This window comes from Balaenoptera ricei, chromosome 1 (genome assembly GCF_028023285.1).
Source record: "Balaenoptera ricei isolate mBalRic1 chromosome 1, mBalRic1.hap2, whole genome shotgun sequence".
NCBI classification, from domain to species: domain Eukaryota; kingdom Metazoa; phylum Chordata; class Mammalia; order Artiodactyla; family Balaenopteridae; genus Balaenoptera; species Balaenoptera ricei.
This window is the reverse complement of record NC_082639.1, coordinates 179,020,786-179,045,241: the sequence shown is the minus strand read 5'-3', so window position 1 is coordinate 179,045,241 and position 24,456 is coordinate 179,020,786. Positions and strand designations below refer to the sequence as shown.

At 37.1% G+C, this 24,456-nt stretch overlaps 1 protein-coding gene across 1 annotated transcript in view; it reads right to left on the bottom strand.

Moving 5' to 3' along the window:
• USH2A (usherin) overlaps positions 1-24,456 on the bottom strand; it is a 775,536-nt gene that overhangs the window by 116,723 nt on the left and 634,357 nt on the right. The window contains exons 59-60 of the mRNA XM_059905730.1: positions 22,983-23,145; positions 10,100-10,454 (exon numbers count right to left, since the gene is read on the bottom strand). Of these exons, the coding sequence (XP_059761713.1) occupies positions 10,100-10,454; positions 22,983-23,145 (518 nt within the window). The remainder of the gene's footprint in view (positions 1-10,099; positions 10,455-22,982; positions 23,146-24,456) is intronic.

Sequence of the window (24,456 nt, the reverse complement as noted above, 5' to 3'; positions counted from 1 at the left end):
TTAGGAGAGTCTGAGATTTTCATTAGGAAAAAAATCCCAGGAAGTACTGCCATAAAGACAGTCCTTCATTGGCTGATCATCTGATCAAATCCTGCCAAGATGATAGAAAGGTCTAAGGAACCATCCAGGAACTTGAAGGTGATGCCACATTCATCTTTTCTGACAGCAGAACTAAGACTCATGATGCTGTGTTTGTTCAGTCAATGCTTTGTGGTTCTGTAGGGCGAGTGCTGGGTTTAGAAGCAGGGGTATGAGTAAGGGCTCCCCCAAGTTATTTGGAGTATTTATAAGTACAGTCAATGCCCACGCATGACCAAAGAATTGCTTATGATATTGTAATTTGTCTCTTTCCTCATGTGCTCCAAGACTACCATGGATCCCAGAGGGAAGAGACTATTTCTTCTTTCTTTGTCTCTGTTGTAGCTTCTGGGCATGATAGAGTATCAAAGGAGATTTAAGGTGAACAACTGATGAATGGAAGAGTCCCACAGTATTTCTTGGTCTTGATCAACCACATTAGATTTTGTGTGTCTTGGTCCTCAATTGCAAATGACTCACAATTTTCGTACATGCATTAGTTTTCAGAGAAGCTCAGGTTTTCAACTTTCATTTTGTTTAACTGATGTTCAGTGTGGATGAACAGAAAATACCCTGACCATGGTATGTGTTTAGTGGGCTTGCATCACATCAAGCAAGAAAGCTGTTTCAACATATGAGTTATAGGACTAAAATCTGAGATTTGGGATCCATAATATAGGGCATCCAGAATTTTCAATTTTGAGGATGTCATTATCAAGATATTTAATATATACAAATTTAAACCCTCTGTGACAAAGAGAAAATGCTATTTTAGGGCCTCCCAGTTCATAGATATGATCCCTAAGGCCAGCCATTGGAACTTAGTAATATCCAGCTACAGCACTAACAAGGTGTTTCACCTTAAACATTCTAACGAGATAAAAAGATTCATTTGCAAACCCATCACATATGTATTCACAGGTGGTGGGTGTGGGTCATTACATTTGGATTAAAAAGCAAATGTCTCTCTCTACATGAGAGGTCGCTGGCTGGTATAAGGCAAAATCTTTTCACTGTTTGGCATAATTAAAATATTCCAACAGTGGTTTCAGTAATTTAAAAATCACAGTATTGTTGTAATATTTTTCTAAGCTTCAGGAGCTCACCATTGTTTGGCCCAATCAAATCTGGGAACACTGGAGAAGTTATCACCCATCAAGGTAATTACTTTCAAGTTGAAATAATTACTCTATCAATGTTAATGGTCTTTCAACTTCAATAAAGCACTCACCTGCCGATAATCACGGCTAACCTCTTGCTCTAATGCAATTCCCTCTCTATTTAGTAGGTTATATTACAGCCGTTACAGTGGTCACTTGTCCTGAACAGCTGCTGAATTTCACTTTGATCGGCTGTGAACCATAAAAGAATTGGTCGTCTGTGTATGATTTCCCCCTCACCCAGAAGCCCTTGCAGAGCTCAGGATGTGATCTCTTGGCTGCAACCGGGGACTCGGGGGCAGCCATCTTGCCTCAGGTAGTGGCTACTTTCCACTGGTGACAAGAGCCCAGTAGTTCAATTAACTTCTGCCCTTCACTGCCATTTACAGCTTGCTGTCTCTGCTAAATGGCACATATTCTGAATTTATGGCCTGGGCCTGTTAGAATGTGGACTAGTTCCTTTTCTTTCATATATTTTTTAACAAGGCTCTGTGGGATTCTTGGGCGTCTAACAAGGGTTTCCTTATAATTCAGTTAAAGGCCAGAAAATAACAACATGCCTGCGTCAAAGGGCAAACAGTCTTCCCACCCACTTCTCCCGTAAACTGATAGACTGCTCTTTGGTAAAGGTGAAGTGGGTGGATGCCAATTTAGCAGCATCTGTGTGATTTGGGGTGTGTGTGTGTGTGACCAAAAGAGTGTGTGTGTGTGTGTGACCAAAAGACTGCATGTTTTGCTTACATGATCTCAGATCTAAGTGAACAGGCAGGGTCCTGTGAGTGTCATGGTGGGTAAACTGAGCTGCATGTAGAGTGGAAATGTCCTGAGGAGGACTCTTAGGGTGGTCCGCGTGAGATTATTTATGGTCGTGAAGGGGAGACGGGTCAGAACTAAACCCCAGGGAGACAGAAAGCGTATTCTCACTCGGGGTGATTTAGAAAGGAAATAGAGCCTAATCCAATATCTGAGAAACTACCTGGAAATGAACAGTATGGTATTAGAAAATATCTAAATTTGCAAGCTCAGAATTTTGTTGCGAGGCCTGCTTAAAATAAACACAATCTATATTTTTCCAATCATGACCAAATTCATATAGTTGCTTTATCCAAACCCCAATTTTTTTCTACATTTGCTCATGTCTTTCAGCCTCTGTTATTCCAAACAAATAGTAGGATATCTGACGTTTTACCTCCTATTTATATTGCTATTTACAGTCTTAAAGTACTTTGCATATGCATTAATTTATTTAGCCCTTACAACAGCCTTGTGAGATAAGTAACATTTTAGTTCGAACTTGACAATTAAGTAGGAAGGTGGATCCATTTGAAGTGTAAGAATGTGATCATTTGCGGAGAAGGGAACAACATGGGGCCTTCAAGCAGAAGGATTCAACATATACTTTAGAATTAGATTCAACGGGACTTAGTGAAGGATTGGATATAGAAGTAAGGTAAGGGAGGACTCAAGGATGATCTGGCTTGAGCAGCTGGAAAGATGATGGAGCCATTTAGCTATGTAACAGGATGTACTGGAAAATGATGAGTAGAGCTTAGAAAAATAGGTGATAAGTAACTCCACTGGCACTGTTAGACATACGTCTGCAGGACTTACACAAAGAATCAGCCTTACACCTTCAAGCCCATCTTCCTCTGAAGATCTGTGAAAGACAACTTATGTAAGAGAAGATCCTTCTTACATAAGAAGGTTCATGAAAAGCAAGTTCAACAGGGGAATTCAGTAGAGAAATTTCTCCAGGTTATCTCCTTACCACTTGAGGGAGGATGGGGATACTCCATACTCCTCTCTCAAAGCATATGAAGGATATCCTAGAGAAGAGCATGAAGAAATTGAGGGTGTCTGCAAGAAAGGTGAGATGGACATTCCATTCTTTTCAAGAGGTTTGCTATGGAGGTGACAAGACTTATAGGATAATTCTGATGCAGCCATTAGGGTGAAGAAGGGTCTTCCGAGATTTTTATGTGATCTCAGGATTTGGGGATCATGGCCTAATGCACAAGCTGATACCTGATGCTCATTCAATGAATTCTGAAGTTCTGAGGCTGGCTGCATCTTACCCAGTGGTAAGGCAAGTAGAGAAGATAGTGCTGGACTAGTTGTACTTTCCTCTTTTGATAGAACAAGTTTTCTGCAAGCCTAGTGGATGTGAAGAAAGCAAGGAGTTTTGTCAACATGATAGGACCTGATATTGGCTGACTGCTCGGGGAAGGGGAACGCAGAAGTAGAAGGTTGTGGGTGGATCTTTGGGGCAGTAATGGATAGGGGTGCAAGAAATTTGCCAAAGAGTGTGTCGCCTGCATCAGGAACTGTGAAGCATGGAATCTCCCATGGGAGACCTCTACATAACCCACCAAAAAAAATCCCATGAGACACCTACAAATAAGAAGGCAACAGTAGATGGATTAGAACAATATTAAAGAGTTAGACTCCACTACTTTTTAATTTTATCTTTTCTTCCATGACTCTGGGGAAATCAACAAGAGAAGAAGAAGGAACTGAAGAAAAGGAAGAAAAATGGACATGCCCTCTCTTCCGCACTGTAGATCCCTTAACACAAGTCAGGCTTTAGACTGGATTTAGACTGGATTTGTTTTAACACCTGAAATGAGTCCCATTTACCAAAACTGGACTGGTCCTTGTCACTGAAAGTGACTGGAAAACCATGGGACCTGCTCTAGAGATTACTGATGAGCAAGGAAGTGAGTCCTGATGAAGCTTGTTGGAATAAAGTGGCTGGAGAAAAATAAAGCCCTTTCAAGGAAGTAGTTATACAAAGTTCAAGAAGACTTACATGGTATTTCATCCCCAGTAATAATGAGCAAAAAGCAGATCCCCAATATATATTTGTGCTTGGTAGGGCATTATTAGAATAAAAGGATAAAGATAAGGTAAGGTCAATAAATGAAAAGTTGAGGTCAAACAAAATACAACATTACAATAAAAAATGGGATGTTCCAACAAGTATTCACTGTTTTGTGTGACATCTACTCACCCATATTTTGTATCTCTTATATAAAAGAATGAATGATGCAGGTACTCATATTCTAAACTGAAAATCCCAGCTTGTAGAATTGATACAGAAAGTAGAGTTATTGTTTTTATTACTATTTTTTCTTGATTTTAGAACAACAGTTACCAAAGGAGTTGTTTTAGATAGCTAGATTTCCTAAAGCATTTCTTTTGACTTATCAGTGGATCTGGGGAAAAATGCCAAGAACCATCAAATTGTAAGAGCTACAACTAATTCAAGATCATATGTAAAGAGCAATAATATTTTACATTATACTAAGCCAAAATGAAAATGGGATTAAAAATAAATTCATCGATGTACTCACAGACTCTCCATGATATGGCAATTATAAAATATCCCATTTTTTCCTTTTACATATCTACCTAATGGTAAATAGATCTGTGACAACCACATGGGGACATTTTGAATACCTCCTCCTTGACACTGGGCAAGGGAGTTTGGCAACTAGAATCTAGAAACTAGAGTTTGTAATTCTGGATTTTATTTCCAGATTAGAAGCCAACTTTTAGTGACCCATATAATTTGCTTACCCCTCAGCACCGTATGTTTGATTCTACATACAGAGTGAGGGACCATTTATCTTTCTGGGGACTGGGCAAGTGTCTGATCTGGGCTTGATGTTTTATAACCCTGTGGGGTAAGCAGGGATATACTTAGAGCACAGACTAACAGGCAAACCACCTTTGCCTTTCCATCCCAAGTTATTTTTGCCAGTGTGATGGCAGGTGCCAGGGAGAAAAAGCAAACAAATCCTAATGGTGGCAACGGTACCGCTAACCTTGCCAGGCGTGTTCCCTGTAAATACCACCATGGAACTCTCGCGTGCCAAGTAAGGCTAAATGCAGTTTCTCTCCTGACACCGCACAATTCATCACAGAACTAATTGGGAAGGGAGTTTAAGGACTTCTACCTAAAGCTGGTTTTCAGTAGTGGAGGGGATTGGTCTGAAGAGACCCTAAGGAACTAGATATCTCTCTTCCCCTTGGAAGGATCTCCTTAGGTCCAAAAAGGAGATGAAACTTTTCATGAGGTTGGGAGAGAAGCTGGTGATACATTAAAAGCCACACTCTTTCCATTTCTTCTCTCCTGCTGCCTCTGTTGCTAATGCTGCTGCCGCCGCCAACACATATGCTCCCCACCCCCACGGAGGCCCCCGCTGCCCGTTCTCCACCCACTGCCACCATCAGGAGGACTCATGCACTCATTGCACCTGTCTTATGTGGCTCTCCCAGCCACATCCACCTGTCTGTAAACAGCTCCGGGGGGACTTTGGGACAAGCTAGGGATGGCAGTACACTACAGGCAATTTATTGGTGGCTTCTCACGCAGGGATGGGATCTCAAGATAAACAAGAGACCAAAGGAGGGGCATTAGTGACACCTCTTGCAAGTCTGCGGATTGAATTGTAATCCTGGATTGTGGGAATGGATTCTGTATCTCGCTAACTGAAAGATGCAATTCCTTTGCTCTGGTGAATTTCAGCCAAAGTGGTCAATGAGATAAAAAGTTGGAAAAATTTCCTAGGGCAGGCACAGAAATGGAAAGAGACAGTGAAGATGTTTAGTTGGTATAGGAACTGGAGAAATAGTAAGTACAGCCAGGAAGCCACTCAGAGAGACTTAAAAGGGAATCATCAACACATGAGCAGTAGAAACTCGGAAGCAAAGAAACTTAAAAACCTGAAATGCCTAGTAGTAAAAATCTGTGCCTCAGACTTGACTACTCATCTTCCCCCAGAGTCTCTGCCCAATAGCCCAGCTGCATGGGAGACTTTGATAACACAAATAAGAGCAGTATTGAGTACTGACATGTTGAATAGAGTACTCAATGACTATTTGCCAAATTGGATTGAATTGCTGATAACCTGTTCTTGACCCTGAGGGCCCAGTATACTAGTATAGAGAAATCATGCTGTTCTGAACAGGAAGAGATGGACCTAAATCACAGGAGGAGGGATTTGGCTAGGATAAAAGGAGCATTCTTCTCTGATGGTGAGGAATTGGAATTAAGAACCTCCCGAACCTCCTTCTTTAGGTATCTTTAAAAAACGGTTGAATACATTCTCTTGGGAATGTAGGAATGGATGAAACTCAAAGACAATAGTTTATTTTCCTGATTATTTCTTTCAAAGATGTCAGTCTATAAAGAGTCATAGTGGCCTCCTGCTCTGGAAATTTGGCCTAGTGACCAGAACGACATAACACTGGCCCAATTGCTCTGTGGAATATGTCCTCGATTGCTAACAACAAGTTCAAATGGGACTTTTCCTGATCAACCTAATGAAATCTTCTCTTGGGATCCTCAGGGCCAAAGATCCAGATTTTGGGGGGCTACTTTGAACACACATACACATTCAAAAACGGAATGCAGAAATATTGTTTCTTGATTATTATGGCTCTTCTCTTTAGCAGTGCAAGGATTAATCTTTAGAAAAATGGAAGAATACAGCAATACTTGGCTGGCAAATGGAAACTATGTTGGGGAGGGCTATATACAAAGGGCCACATAAAGCTTAAAGCTTGAGGCCATAGGCCTTCCTCTTTTTCAGGAACATTTTAGTGTGATAAAAATAGAACCAAGCAGATTAAATAAAGAACAGAGTTCATTGGATACTTTGAGTCTTGGGTTGTAAAATGAAACTGGCTATGAAGGGATGACTTAGAGGGTATATCACAAGGGAATTCTCATAGAACTTTTTGGTAGATTAAACGTTTAGGCTGAAACCTCTGAAAGCCATATTTTGAAAGATCAGAGGTTTAATCATTGCAATATTGATGTCTTCATTAAAATATATTTAAATTAAGTTGCCTCATTCAGAAAGATCTTGTCAAGGATTTTTCAATATTTTTCTTTCAGGGAGGAAGTTAAGAACATGAATTCCAAGGATATAGTGAGAAGTAATAGATTTCCCCATGGATCACATATCAACTAAAAAAGAACTACACGTAAGAACACTGCTTCTAATGCTTATAATGAGTGCACTAGAAGATGTAATATGAAAGACACTGATATATAAAGATAATTAAATGTCAAATAAAAAATAAAGTACCAATTCTGAATTCTAAATAAAATGAAGATTTCTTTCTGATATAAATCGCAGCAATCTTTTTGGATCCACCTCCTAGAGTAATGAAAATAAAAACAAAAATAAACAAATGGGACCTAATTAAACTTAAAAGCTTTTGCACAGCAAAGGAAACCATAAACAAAATGAAAAGACAACCCACAGAATGGGAGAAAATATTTGCAAATGAAGTGACCGACAAGGGATTAATCTCCAAAATATACACACAGCTCACACAGCTCTATATCAAAAAAAAAAAAAAACAACCCAATCAAAAAATGGGCAGAAGATCTAAATAGACATTTAGAAGACATACAGATGGCCAAAAAGCATATGAAAAGATGTTCAACATCACTAATTATTAGAGAAATGAAAATCAAAACTACAATGAGGTATCACCTCACACTGGTCAGAATGGCCATCATTAAAAAGTCTACAACCAATAAATGCTGGAGAGGATGTGGAGAAAAGGGAACCCTCTTACACTGTAAGTGGGAATGTAAATTGGTACAGCCACTATGGAGAATAGTATGGAGGTTACTTAAAAAACTAAAACTAGAACTACCATATTATCCAGCAGTCCCACTCCTGGGCATTTATCCAGAGAAAACCATAATTCGAAAAGATACATGCACCCCAATATTCACTGCAGCCCTATTTACAATAGCCAAGACATGGAACCTAAATGTCCAGCGACAGATGAATTGATAAAGAAGACATGGTACATACATATAATGGAATATTACTCAGCCTTAAAAAAATGAAGTAATGCCATTTGCAGCAACATGAATGGACCTAGAGATTATCATACTAAGTGAAGTAAGTCAGACAGAGAAAGACAAATATCATATGATATCAGTTATATGTGGAATCTAAAATGAGCTTACTTACAAAACAGAAACAGACTCACAGACTTCAAAAACAAACTTATGGTCACCAAAGGGGAAAGGTGGGGGGCAGGGATAAATTAGGAGTTTGGGATTAACATATACACACTATTATATATAAAATAGACAATCAACTATCAAGGACCTACTGTATAGCACAGGGAACTCTACTCAATATTCTGTAATGACCTATATGGGAAAAGAATCTGAAAAAGAGTGGATATACGTATATGTACAACTGAATCACTTTGCCATACATGTGAAACTAACACAACATTGTAAATCAACTATACTCCAATATAAAATAAAAATTAAATTTAAAAAAATGAAGATTTCTTTAATTTACACACTGCTTATTTCTTAATTCTATGAGAAATTTGAACATAGGACGGTGAGAAAATATTGTACTTTATTCATTTATGAAGATTCTTCTGGAGTTTCATGAAAATATGTTTGCCTCACCTTATTTAAACATTTTGATAGATGTTATACTCTATAAGATAACCTTCATGTAAAGTGGGCTGCCAAAACTGGAAGCATAGAAAATGGTCTGGTCTTTGACAATGATGCTTTACAATGTCTATTCTTTCTTACTTATGAGGGGTTTCACACTTAGCAAGGTCTTGGCACGTTTTGAAAACCCTATGTATTTGACTCCCAAGACCACAATGTTTCATCTCTGTGAAGCCCCATCAATCTGAGGGTTTCCTGCTGATCTCCCAGAGCATTTCTTTCTTTTCTTCTCTTTTCTTTTTCTATTAATATTTGCTATCTGCCAGTCATTTTTCTCAATGCCGGGGAGAGTCAGGGCAGCCAAGTAATATCTCTCAGACATAACTTGGTTAATTTTGTGTTTCACAGATCTTCACTGAGATTTTTAAAAAATATTTTTAAATAAAATAATGGAATAAACGGTCATTGGAAAAAGTCAAAACTAAAGAATCATATGAAGTAAAAAGTAAAAGTGCCTCCTCTCCCTACAGGTTGCTTTATGGATAAGTTGCAGAGTATTCCCTTGTCCCAATATGTCTCCTCTCTATATTTACAATATTCCAGAATATTTTACACAAATTGAATCACATTTACACACTTTCCAGAGCATTTCTTGCCTAACACTTTTGGTGTATGATATTCTCACTTGTATTGTGGTTTGCAGCTGGTAGGTGGTAGGGTTTGGGATCTGAATCCCAGTGTGGTGGATATTATGGGCTGTAACCCACTACTCCTCTTACTTTTTTATGTTCAGTTCTCATCTCTGCAGTATTATAACAGAGAAAACTCCCCAAGACAAGGATCATCCTATTTTTGTATCTCCCATAGAATGTCAGGCTATGCCAGGGGTAAAGAAAGCTCTCAGGAGATACAAGGTAAACTGAATTAAGTTGTGTTATGGGCCAGAGGAGGCCAACCCTGAAAAATCACCACTAAGTTATAGTGCATGTGATGTATATGTATAACTATATGTATCTAGACAGGTCTACCTAGAAATTTAATTTTCTTTTTCCTCCAAGAGCCAATATCACATCTACATATGTGACATGTCTAATTTTATCTGAGCCTCATGCCCATGAGGTGTAGAGGGACACATTTAATATTCCCATTTAATGGATTTGGAAATCATGCAAAGAGAGATTCACTTATTTGCTGGAGGTAACACAAATTAACCGTGGTATGAAAACTGGTCTCCAATATCTCTTATACTTAGTTCATGGCTACATTGCATTTTTTGCACTTAACCATTTTCATATATATGTTTAAGCCCCAAGTGAAGAAAAATGACAAGGCAGATAAGAAAATTAATGTCAACATATTAACCAGATAATCTAAGTATCTGTTATACTTTTTTTTCTGAAGTTCTTACCATCACGGTGAAAGCGTGCACAACAGAGAAGTTCAACGTCGGGTCATCGGTTCTTTCTTGGTAGACCACACGGTACTGGGAGATAATGCCATTGGGAGATTCTGGCTTCGTCCAATTCAGTAGAACTGAATGAGCACCAGTGACTTGAGCCCACGGCGCTGGCAAATCTTGAGGTGGGGCTTCTAGAGTCCGTGCTGACGACCACAGACTCTCCACAGTGCCCCTGGAATTATGGGCTCTGACCCGATATTCATAGAGCGTGAAAGGTCTCAAAGTATCTGCATTGTCAATAAATTCAAGGGCTCCTTCTGACCAGACAAACAAAAGGGATTCCTCTTCAAGGCCAGCAGGACGTCTGCAAGGAAACCAGAAAAACAATCAGTGACACGGCACACTTCAAAAGAAGGTTTGTAGACAGAGTAAGAAATTGCTTTTTAGAAGAAATTTTTACAAACTCAACTTTTCAACAGTCCCATTAACGAAATGAACATGTTAAGTCTAATAACAGGAATTTTCTTTAGAGCTCTTTAAAGGGTAAAAGTCAAATTTATTTTCTATGTCTTCTCCAAAACTTAGTAAAATGCAGAGTATGCTCAAAAAATTCTTTCAACTACCTGAGAAGGTAATTGTTTAGTCCCATCTTTAGATTTTTTTGATGTTAAGACTAGGGCCCATGAAGTAAGTCACACAGAGAAAGACAAGAAACTGAATCACTTTGCTGTATACTTGACACTAACATAATATTGTAAATCAACTAAACTTCACTCCTCCCCATCCCACCCCCCCAACCCCCCCAACCAAGTCCCATGCAAACTCTTTTGGCACTTAATATGTAGAGCATTAAACATCTAAGTAAGAGAAATGGAATTGTCAGTTGCTGGGATGACCCCAGATAGCTAATATTTCATTTGGAACAGATATTTGCTCATCTGGGTGTAAAATCATGATGCAGACCTGACCAGAATTGGAAGTTCCTGAGGAATCCTGGTTGGTCTCTTTCTGTGTTCCCAACATCTGAGCCCAGTAGGTTTAATAGTTTTTCTTTTAATTGAAGTATATTTGATTTACAATGTCGTATTAATTTCTGGTGTACAACAAAGTAATTCAGTTATACATATAGATACATTCTTTTGTATATTCATTTCCATTATGGTTTATCTGAGGGTATTGAATATAGTTCCCTGTGTCATACAGTAGGACCTTGTTGCTTATCTATTCTATATATAATAGTTTGCATCTACTAACCCCAAAATCCCAGTCAAAAATTTTTTTTGAGTGAATGGCCAAAAGGCATATAATTCCATGGCTTTTCTGCATCTTTGCTTCGTCTCTATCAACTCTTCTTTTCTGCGAGGGTAAGTATTCTAGGCTGGGAAGAATGTACCCAAAGGATGACCCTTTCCTCTTCCAGCTTCATCTCTAGTTGAGAAGAGACTGATGAATATATCAGTATTTTCCAGGCTGTTAGGAGCATTTAATTAACACACTCTTCAGATGCTGGCATATTCACATGCTGCCATATCAGATTAACCATCAAAACGGAAAGGGTTATTAAGACAAAGTAAATGACAGTACCTTTCACGAAAAGGCAGGCTATTTAAAATCTTTGGCTTTGGGAATTTGATGATCCTCAAGTTGATAAGTCACTATGACCTAGGTATGAGCAATGACAGTCTACCTGCTGGAGGCTATGGAGGCTTCACAGATACTCCCAGTGACCTGCAAGTATGGTTCGTCAACCCACCACATTATTCCTCGCTACCATGCCTGGGCCAGACTCTGCACTCAGTGTAGGTTTGCAGAGTTTGGCCTTTGTACTTGCTGCAGATACCAGGTACCGGATGTGTCATTGGGGGGGATCCATTCTAATGAGGACCACAGGGCTCACAGCCAAGGATTCCTCTCAGTCAGTTTTTTGAAAGGTGTTTGCTGGGCACATAATATAGCAGGCAAACATATGAACTTCTACGGGGAAATAAAACTTTCTATTTTGTCTGGCTTCAAACTTTCTATGACAAGTCAATGAACTTTATTAAACTCTCATGAATTCCCACATTGAGGTGTAGCCATGGTTGTCATAAAACTGATGTTCTATTAAAAAAAAAAAGAACAAGAAGAAAAAAGAAAAAAACATAAAAATAAAAATACACACACACACACACACACACACACACACACACAACTGACAATTCTTTAAAAAATTGCCTGAGAGTGTGAATTTTAAAAATCTATACTATGTAAGAGATTAAGTATTATATTAGCCCCAAGTTTATCCACCAAAACAGTTAAAGGATGCAGCTGGGTTAAGTATTTCTTATCACGACTGAATATTTAATTAATATTACAGTGAGGTAAACATTCCATTTGTGGTATTAACAACAACAACAAAAAAAAAACAGAACATTTTCATGTCTAAATGAACTTTGAACAGAAGATGTTGAGTAGATGACAATTACTCCTAATTTATTTAAGATGTAGGCTTCAACTGTTTGTTTAACTGGAAGTGCTTCCTCCTGAACAGTCTATGTTTAGGGAAATCACATTTTCAGTTCTCTCTGAAGAGTCAAATGATTAGTTCTTCTATACTTAAGCTCATTTGGGAGATACTTCAATAATGCACTTTTCCAACTAGAGTTAATTTAATGTTGCTTAACACTTAAGAAGAAAACAAAAATAATTATTAAACTAGGAACTATATATTTTAAAGGGCATTCATACTTCTGTTGTCTTCATGTGGTATAACCTTTTAAAGAACTCCCTACTCTCTTGGGATGCCAGAAGTTCTCAGTGCTTATCTTCAAAAGTAATTAAAACAAAATCCTATAATTCTGTGTATTTCCCATAACAATTTAACATTATGAAACGGCCAACCTTACCTTATGAAGAATATTAAGAATACTCTTAATTTAAATAAATAGTCAGAAACACCTGTAGTCAGAGGAGATGGATTCTAAGCCTTGGCCTTGACACATCATTAAATGACCTTGGGCAAACTCACCTGTGTTCTCTAGTGTTCATTTCACTTTGTAAACTGGAGTCAATAATCTTATAGTGTATAATGTCTAGACTTTTGGTAAGAATTAAATCAAGTAATGCACATGAAAATCACTGGGTCAAATGTAATACACGATACAAAGGAAGTTATCATAGAAATGATGTCCAAAGCTGTAAGAGGGTGTGGACAAAAGGGAACCCTCCTACACTGTTGGTGGGAATGTAAATTGGTACAGCCACTATGGAGAACAGTATGGAGGTTCCTTAAAAAACTAAAAATAGAGCGACCATAGGATCCAGCAATCCCACTCCTGGGCATATATCTGGAAAAGCTGAAAACTCTAATGCGAAAAGATACATGCACCCCAATGTTCACTGCAGCCCTATTTACGATAGCCAAGACAGGGAAGCAACCTAAATGTCCATTGACAGATGAATGGTTAAAGAAGATGTGGTACATATATACAATGGAATATTACTCAGCCATAAAAAAGAATGAAATGATGCTATTTGCAGCAACATGGATGGACCTAGAGATTATCATACCAAGTGAAGTAAGTCAGAAAGAGAGACAAATACTCTGTGACATCACTTATATGTGGAATCTAAAATATGACACAAATGAACTTATTTACAAACAGAAACAGACTCACAGACACAGAAAACAAACTAATGGTTACCAAAGAAGAAAGGTTGGGGGAGGGATAAATTAGGAGTTTTGGATAAACAGATACACACTAATATATATATATATGTAACTGAATTCCTTTGCTGTACACTGGAAACTAACACAAAATCGTTAATCAACTATACTTCAATTAAAAAAAAGAAACGATGTCCAAAGCCTGTATTTAGGAAGACAAATCCAGCAGTTGTGTAAAGGCTGCATTGAACAGGGAGTGACAGCAGTCACACAATGAAGAGGTCATCTCAACGGTCCACATGAGAATAAATGTGGATCCTGAACTAGGTCGATGGTAGCGGAAATGGAAACATAGGTGATTTAAAAAATGCTTTCGGAAGGTTGAATCATCCAGCTTTCCTGAGTGGGTGGCTGTTCTGGTGTTGGGGAAAGAGATTCAAATACCTTCCAAAAATTTTAGGACTTAATTGCATTTAAAACTCTTCAGTGATTCACCATAGAACTGGCCTGTGCTGACCATTCCAGATTCACCTTCTGAGATTTCTATTCCCATTTTACATTCTGGTCAAAATCCAATGCTTGCCTATGGTTCCCTTGTATACTATGGTATTTCATGCTTCCATGGCTTGAATACCTGTTAATCCTGTTCTGCAATGCCTCACTCCATCCTCTTTCATTTTCTCCTCCTTTCTATAGGCTAACTCCAAATCATCTTGTAAAACTCTACACCCAGTCACTTTCTCCAGAAAGTCTTTCCCTTGTTTCTCTCTCAAATAGGGTTACAATATCCTTCTATGTGCTTAGTCTTTTCTTTATGGACTCACTTGTCACAGTGTATTGTAATAGACTTTTCTTTTTTATATCTCTCCTACTATACTACAAGTTCCCTGAAGGCAAAGACTCCATCTTATTTTTGAAGCAATGACTGGATGATTGACTGGTTGACAAGAATAATCCAAGATTTTGGTTCCAACAAGAACCAGAAAAATCTTCCCATTATTAAGTTATTGTCTCTCAGCTCTAAACCTACCCTTCTATATTTGGCTTTATGACAGTGGGGCTGGGACTCTGCCCTCTACATTCCTGCTTTACCAGCTGATTCTATATTGGGCTCTGCCAATAGGGGGCGGCAGAGGGTGATTAGAGAACTGAAAGGAAAAGGGAAGGGGCTCCTTCCCATTTGCTTCCTGTTTGCTTGCTGATTACATGAGCTTCTCTGCAGCAAGGATTCTTCACCTTGTAAGCAGTAGATCCTTCTCCCTTAGGAGCAGATGATTCAAGTATGACATTTTTCCAACACTTGGAAAACCAGCTTCATCTCATGCCTCCTCCTACAGACACCTGCACCAGCTCACAGGTGCCCCCTCCTCGGATGTCTGGGTCCCAGCATCACAGGTGCTCCCCTCTAAGTTTCTAAGTTTTAATAATTCAAGCCATTTCTCTTTGTTGCCTCAGTCCTAAGGGTATTAGCTCTTTCCTGCAGTTGCCACCTCTGTGATATCTTCAAGTTCTCTTTCATCCTTTCAGTTACCTAGTTAACAAATTTGCAATCAGGTAGTAATTATTTATATTAAATTCTTTCTATTAAAATAACTGGTGTGGTTTCTCTTTCCTGATTGCTACAGAAAATGAGGATGATGTTCATAGAAAGAGGGAAATAGGAAAATTGTAAAGAGGGTAATGATAGATTTGCGTCTGGACTCACTGAATTTATCATTTTGTCTTTATCACACCATATTACATATTGATTGTAAAAAGTAATTAGAAAATAAAGATGAGCAAAAACACAAGAATCATCCATAACCTATCTCTGAGATAAGCACTGTTAACTTTCTTTTGGTGTTTAACATTCCAGACATTTTTCATGCACATATAAATGTAAAAGATTCCATGTATCTAAAGAAAAACAGAATCATACTAGGGGTACTGTCGTGCAATCTGCTTCTTTTATTATCATGAACCTCTTTCCTTGTCCTTAAATATACACATATAACTGCCAGATTTGTCTTCCCCAAGCATGGCTGTGGATGGTCCATCTTGGATAACTTTCTATTTTTTATTGTGCTTTATGTTTAACACAGTACTTTCACATACATGATTTCATTTAATTCCTATGAAATTCTAGAGGTTAATTATTTTCTATGTTTATCAGCCTAACTTACATAAAAGTGAAAGCTTAGGGAACATAGTGACTTGCCCAATGTCACATAACTAGTAAGTGGCAGACCCAGGACCTGGAAGCCATATCTTCTGACTACAAATGCCATGCTTTGTCCACTCTGTCACGTTGCATCTTTATTTTACTCCAAATCTTCAATGGCTCTCATTGTTTCCAAATCAAAACCCTAAACTCCTCAGCCTAGTATTTAAACTCTTCCAAAATCTACTGTCAAGCCGACCTTCTAAATTCCCCCTACAAATAACAAAGTCTCCAGCCAAGCCTGACCATGGAACCCTATGCCTTCAGTGTTTGGAATTTTGCTTACTCCAGTAATTTTATTCACCTGCGATGTCTTTGCCATCAGTCTTTGATTGCTAATATTTTATCTACCACAAAGGAAACAGAATACAAAGTCCTGAAATGGATGCGATGACACATGGGAATTTTGTATAGGTGGCATTTCAAATCAGTAAATTGTAAAATAATGTTGACAAACTAGATAGTTAAAAAAAAAAAAATAAAGAATGCCTAATTGATACAAAAAGAGACATGACGTGAGAGTGTTTGGGAAGTACATTCACCAATCAAGAGAGCTTTTTGTTGCAACCTGTAGAGTCTTTGTCACATCAGCCAGAGAAGCTTAAGCCTGCACAGTTGGAAAAGCAAGGTTTCCTGGGAGGTTTCCTAGCTCTGTCTAACCACTCTTACAGATAGATGGGGTCTTCAAATTATTTTTGTACAACATTTTTACTCCTGCTTTTTTAAAAACTTTGCAACTTAGCCATTATTTTAAAAAATTACTTTGTAAAGGTTTTAAATATTTATCCATTCATTGAACAAATTGATTCAGTGTTCACTATTCTTTCCTCCATCTCAGATCTTCCTTCTAAGGTTACTCTCTTTCATCCTGAAATACACTTGTTAGAAGTTCACTGGATGATATTCTATTTGAGGTAAATGCATGAGTCTATTGAAGGTAAATTTTCTCCATGTTATTTTATATAAGTATAATTAAAGACTGAATTCCAATTGTTAAAAGTTAATTTTTCTGAGAAAAAAAAAACGAATGTCTAGATTTCCTGTCTCATTCCTTAAAACAAAATCAGTCTATTAATGTAAGATCAGAAACCATAAAACTCCTGGAAGAAACATTAGGCAGTGAGCTCCTGGACATTGCTCTTGGCAATAGCTTTTTGGATCTAACTCCAAAAGCAATGGCAACAAAAGCAAAAATAAACAAATGGGACAAAATTAAACTAAAAAGGAAGGAAACCATCAATAAAATAAAAAGTCAACCTACTGAATGGGAGAAGATATTTTCAAGTCATGTACCTGATAAGGAGTAAATATCCAAAATATATAAAGAACTCATACAGCTCAACAACAGAAAAACAAACAATCCAAATAAAAAATGGCAGAGGGTCTGAATAGACATTTTTTACAAAGAAGACATACAGATGGCCAACAGGCACATGAAAAGATGCTCGACATTACTAATCACCAGTGAAATGCAAGTCAAAACCACAATGATATATCATCTCACACCTGTCAGAATGGCTATTATCAAAAGGACAAGAAATAACAAATGTTGGTGAGGATGTGGAGAAAAGGGAAACCTTGTGCACTGGTGACAGAAACATAAATTGGTACAGACACAATGGAAAACAGTATGGAGGGTCCTCAAAAAATTAAAAATAGAACTTCAGCAATTCCACTTCTGGGTATTTATACAAAAAAAAAAATGAAAACACTAATTTGAAAAGATATATGTATCCCTATGTTCATTGCAGCATTTTTTACAATAGCCAAGATATGGAAGTAACCTAAGTGTCCATCTACGGATGAATGGATAAAGAAGATGTGGTATATATATATAAGGAGTACTACTCAGCAATAAAAGAGAATAAAAATTTGCCATTTATGACAGCATGAATGGACCTTGAGGGTATTATGCTAAGTGAAATAAGTCAGAGAAAGACAAATACCATAGGATTTCACTCACATGTGAAATCTAAAAAAACAAAACAAATAAACAAAAGAAAACAAAACCAGACTCACAGATACAGGGAATAGATTGGTGGCTAAAAGAGGGGAGGGCTTTGAGGGATGGGCAGAATGGGAAAAGGGGTACAAATTTCTAGATATAAAAGAAATAAGTGTGTAATGTACAGCATGGTGACTAGGGCCAGTAATACTATGTTGCAAATTTGAAAGTTGCTAAGAAAGTAAAAAAATAGTTGTCATCATAAAGAAAAAATTTTGTAACTGTATATGGTGACAGATGGTAACTAGACTTATTGTGGTGATCATTTTGAAGTGTATACAAATATTGAATCATTATGCTGTACACTTGAAACTAATAATAATGTGTTAATTATACTTCAAGAAAACAAAAAACAAAATCCAATCTATATTTAGATATAAGGAGTAGAGCCAGAAAAGTGCTGGAAGAAATAGTTGATGTGTTATTTTTAATATGATCACTAAAAGAATTTCCTTAATATATAAAAAGCATAGATAAATTAACAAGAAACAATCTAAAAGAAAATAGTCTAAAGATATATACTATACTATACACACACAAATAGCAAATATATATTAGAAATAAATAAATGAAAGGCCTGACTTATAATGACCAAAATTTTAATTAAAACAAAAATAATATGCCATTTAAAATATTAGCAAAGATTTAAAAGATTGTTGAGTCCCAGTATTGATTAGAGTTTTCAGAATTAGAAATTCTTATATACCATTTTTAGAAGACAACTTAGCAATCTCCAAAAATTTTAAGTGCACAAAATTGGATCCTGCACTTCTAGTACTAAGAATAATCTTCCATATGTTTATTGTAAAGATTTTTCTGGAGAATTGCTTTTGTAATGAAAACTTGGAAATCACTGGTTTTGCCACCAATAGGAGACTGGTTAAATAATACATGATACACATCCATATAATAAAGTATTGTTGAGTCATTAAAAGAAATGAGGGGTGTGTGTGTGTATGTGTGTCCAAATGGCCAAAGAAAATTTGAACAATATAATTCCTTATGTAAGGGAAACTATAAATACAAAACATCAATGTTATATATATTAAAATTAATAGTAGTTATGTCTATCGATGGGAATTATATACATGGGTAAGTCATAAAAAAGGGATACATAACCTTTGCAATATTCTGTACTGTTAAAAACTTCTTTTAAAAAATTATTTCTAATTTAAACAGTCATTAAATGTTTATTTTGTAAGGCCAAGTCTCAATGACATCAACTTCATCCATGGAAGTCTTCCATAAATATTCCAGACAGAAAGAATCCCTGTCTCCTGTAAATTTTTTGGTAAATATTTATATTTCTCACATTATATTGCTCACTGTTTTGTTTGCTTAGTTTGACTTACATCTCCTACTATAGTAAAACTCCTTGGTAATAGGGCTCAGATCTTACAGTAGATATGAACATTATCTGTCATCTATTATCCATCTATCTATCTGTATCTATTTATCTATCTATCTATCTATCTATCTATCTATCCATCTTCACATCCATACTGTCTTCCCACATAGTACAAATTGATTGCATAAAAATTCCTTCACCTTTGAATCAATGCCCTTTTTTCTTAGTTTACTCAATCAGCTTAATTATTCATTGTAAAAAAATATTATTTATGGTACCCTGCTTGGAATGTTCTTCCGTATCATCCATCCATTCAAACTATCTCAGATTTTATCCTTCAAAACCTTACTCAGTTTTTCTGAATGCTTAGTTATTTGAATACTTGGAAGGTTCATCACTTATTTTTACTTTTACAGCATTTAGAAGGTGTTTTAATATATTTTTGCCTTTTACTGAACATTGATCCAATCTTTTGCTTTATTTAGAGGCTGCTTTTGAAAATAAAACCCCATGCATTTTTGTCTCTCTTAAAATGGAAGCTCCTAGTGGGAGATCATTTTATTATGTATTTTGTAAAGTCTTAAGAAAGTGTTTGGTGGATTTTGTAGATGGAAGTTGGATTTTGTGGGTGGATTTTGCCATTTACAAGATTTACAGATATAAAATAAAGGGGAAATACTGAAGAATCTTTATTATACAAGCCAAACTTGCTATGAGAAGAAAGCAAATGCCCAAGATGGCCTTATGTATACCCTGTCAGTAAACAGGTTGCAAAACACTAACATAAAGGTTGTCCCTATTGTAGGAAATCTCTTTTGTAACTCACATTGGTCAACAAAGTAGCCTAAATAAAATATCATGTTAACAGGTGAACTAACCAGAAGCAGTCACATGAATAGTCTTGTCCTTACTAGCTTATTTTTTATTTTGTTTTCTAAAGTCATAAACATCTTACCTGTTTATTAAGGCAGATCCTTTTTAACAGGATGATATCTAGAGCCAACATTTAAACAATAGATGGGAATTACTGAGGGGAAATGATTTGGGGGCTTGGAGAGAGCAGAGATGAACATCTTCAAGATGGGATTGGCAAGTTGGCTTCCCGCAATTTAATGAAAATATCTGCATAGGTCAAACCCCGTCCTTGATTTGAGCTAAATGGATTTCCTTTGGTGGTGATAGAAGAAAGAGGAGGCAAATGATGAAGCAGAAATTACATGCCCTAACCTCCCCAGAGATACCGTAGGCTTGTGTCTATAACTATAGGCGGGGCTCTATGGAGTCCCAGAATGAAAAAGAACTCTGTATCTACATTCTATTTCTGTCCTTACAAATTCCTGATTTTTTTTTTTTTTGCAGCTATCTAAGAAAAATTTGATATTGTTGTTGTCTAAGCACATTTAAACTTCAGCTGAAATAACTGCCAAGTGATTCATGCCTATGTAGGTGAATATAACGATTGTATCTGGAGCCCCAGCGTGCCATTTTCATTTCACTTTAAATAAAAAACAAAATGTATCTATGTCAGTCAGTGCCCTTCTGCTGTACTCAGAGGTATCAAACAGGCTACAATTATGATTGTGAAATGATTGTGTCACATTGGAGGAAGGTTTATTGCTTTTGAGTCTGCTAGGCAGTAACACATTCTGTTTCATATTACTCTTTATATCATTGTTTGGCTGTGACTAGAATAATCAAATGCCATCAAATGCTGTCAAATTCAATTTACAGTATTTTTCATTGAAGCGGGCTTTCTGCATTATATTTCTTGTTTTCCCTCTCTATAGCTGCCATGGAATAGTCACTGTAATCATGAGCATTATTTACAAAACCAACAGAGTGAAGCCTCTTCCTGGTCTATAACAGATACTTTATTTCCCTTTATTCAGAATAGGAATTTGATGTGCTTTTCTCATACAATTAGCATTGAGTAGATGAAAGAAAACTATTCCAAGAAGATGGGCATTTTAAAGGCTGCACTAATGTGTTTAATGTAAAATGTAAATTCACATTAGCCATTTTTACATGTTCATGTGTACTTGAATCAGAAATATTATTCTTCAAATTAATGTTTGCTGAGAAGAAAACATTTGGCTTGCTCATTTATGGCAATGTGATTTACAAAACCAGAAATGCAGTAATACTTTCTCCCTTCATAATTTTCCTTACATTCCCATAGCTGAAGATTGGTCTGAATGAAAGGGTTTCAATATCTGAAGTTATAAGAGGAGCCTAAACTAAGTTTCATGATGTGTCCAGGGCATAGGACTAAACAAGGGAAGGCATGAGGCTGCAGGAGAGACTAACAAAGGATGCTGAAGTGGGATGAGGATCTGAGAAAATAAATGTGTTGGGCTTTGTATGCCTGATTTAAATAGATGGCTTTTGGAATGGGGTTTTCAGCTGCAAATTTTTTGTCTGCCGGTGTCTGTCTTAGAAAGCGTCTTTTCCGTCTCAGTGCTATGATCTGAATGATTGTGTTTCCCCCAAATTCACATGTTGAAATCCTAACCTCCAAGAGGATGGTATTAGGAGGTGGGGCCTTTGGGAGGTGATTAGGTCATGAGGGTGGGGCCCTCATGAATGGGATTAGTGCCCTTATAAAAGAGACCCCCACATGGCCCCTGCTGCTTCTGCCATGTGAGGACACAGTGAGAAGATGGCCATCTGTGAGCCAGGAAGTGGGCCCTCACCATACAGCAAATCTGTCAGCACCTTGATCTTGGACTTCCCAGAATCCAGAGCTGAGAGAAATTAATGTTTGTTGTTTATAAACCGCACAATTTATGATATTTTTGTTATAGCAGCCTGAATAGCAAACTCTCAGTTGAGAGGTTCTCTGGCCCCTTCCCTCTGTTTTCATTTTACTTTCTCCTTTCCTGCTCTCTCTCTTCCTCTCTCCCTCCATCTCTCCCTGTCTGTCTCTTTCTCTCTTTCCTCTTTCTCCTCATTATATATTTGAAAACATTAATTTAAAACTATGTCCATGCTGATCAAATGAAAACTGGATCAAGTAGCACAATACCCTTCAAACCAAAATGCCCATGGAACCACCATCTCTCTCTCTCTCTCTTTCTCTCTTTCTCCCCCTCTCATTCTCACTCTCACTCTCCTCACTTTTTCTCCTTCTCTTCCCCTCCCTTCTCTCTTTCCCTCTTTTCTTCCTTTTAGGTGGCTACACTTAATTAATTCTGCATATCATGGTGAAAAGAAGCTGCATTAACACCATCTAGCCAGGTGAGTGAAAACCTCAAAACAGAAGGGGAACTGCAGAGTGAAAAGTGCCATCTTTTAAGGATGAGAAAAAGCCTTTCCAATCTCCACATACTAGGTGGTGGGATATAATTAGAATTTTTGTCCTAGACCTGGTTCTTCCTCTGGAATGAGTATGTCTCTTGGTCAATGAACCTCCAGAGGACAGCTCTACCCTTCCATCAAAGGTAAGGCTTTTTGGGCTATGAGGTCTCATCTTCCAAAGAGGGCTCAAACAAAAATGTTACATGGTAGTTGTGGCTTTTTTCCTTGGATAATGTGTAGAAGTTTCCAATACCAATTTTAGTTTCTAGTAGGTGCTTCAAAACACATGAATTCCCATCAATTCCCTTATGGAAATAGAAAATGTATTTGATTCTACAGTCCTGGAATAGTACACATTCTTAAATAATCAACAATAATAGTAATAGTCAATGTTACCTGTGAATAAAGTAGTTGATGATGACTCCATTTGGTTTTTTAGGTGGCGTCCATTTAACCACTATGCAATCTGATCCCAGTGCCTTAAGAACAGGAGAATTTAGATCCATGGGGGCTCCTTCAGCTGTTTTGACAAATATCCTACTGCTAACTCCACAACCTCCTTGAAAAAAAAGAAAACCAAGACCTTTAATAATTTGTCAAGCCGCAAAAAGAGTTACATGTACATATAGAAGTGTACGAATATCATGATAATCATTTTATCTGAAAATTTGTATACACACAAATTTTGTAAACATACTTTAGACTAGTATTTAAATCTCTTCAGGATTTGAATATTTAAATAAGGAATCATTTTTGGGAAATCCATTAATTAACCACATTTTTATACAGGCATAGACAATAAAGCTTATGCTTGTCTGAACTGAGGTTTCTCTAATTTACTGCAGTTATTCTAGCCAGAAAGTGAAAATGTGCTTCAATTTCGTAAATGTATGTGTGACCTGAACATCATGTATGCTCTTAATAGTATTTTATTTTTGCTAATATTTAAAAATAATGATTGTTCCCTCAACACACAAAAGTCAAACAATGAATTTGAAGGATATTGTTTCTTCACAGCATAGCTTTAGGGACAGAGAGAGGCAGAAGTTGATTTTTGCATTTAAATCAAGAAAACCTTAATTTAAATCTATTTCCATGTGGATTAGCTGAAGAGTGGATCAGGGAAAGCAATACTCTTCAAACAAAATGTCTCAGTCTGGTTTGTAGAGACAAGTGGGCAAACTGACTCAATTTCAGAGATGAAGCATAGCAAAATCTCAGAGCCCCTAGTCCTAACCAACTCTATGGGAAATAGTACTCATTTGGAAACAGAAGTTCCTAAGGACAAGAGTTTCATGTTGAGTATAAGATTGGTGAATTTCTTTAATCTAAGGTGAAGCAACTTGTTTTGAGTTATACATTTTCTCTCTTAGCAGTTGGGTGTTATATATTATATAACACCTGGAGGTATACAGGAAGTGAGAGGAGCTCTTCCTTAAGACCACACAGATAGATGATGACTTCATTGACCACTAGCCTAAGCCATGAAACTCAAGGTGACAGGTTAGGTACACAAGACAGGTATCAGGGAAGCACTGTAAAATATGTTGACTCATTTGAGTGTAACTCAACTTCTAAATAATGTCTCCCTTCCTACTCTCCCACCCCTAAATAAAACTGAAATAGAACCAAAGTGAGTACATTTCCTATGAGATTTTTGTAATGCCTATTTTGTTTTATGTTACCAATGATTATTGTATGTGCTCTAGGTGTTTTTCTTTTAAAGGGCCTTATAAAACAAGACTTTGCAAAACCACCGTTTTCCTATATTTAAATATTCATGATTTAATGTGCAGAAATGCATAATGCTTCACTCAATGCCAGGCTCTGATTTGTCTGGGTTAACAGTCCAGTACCAATAAGAAATGAA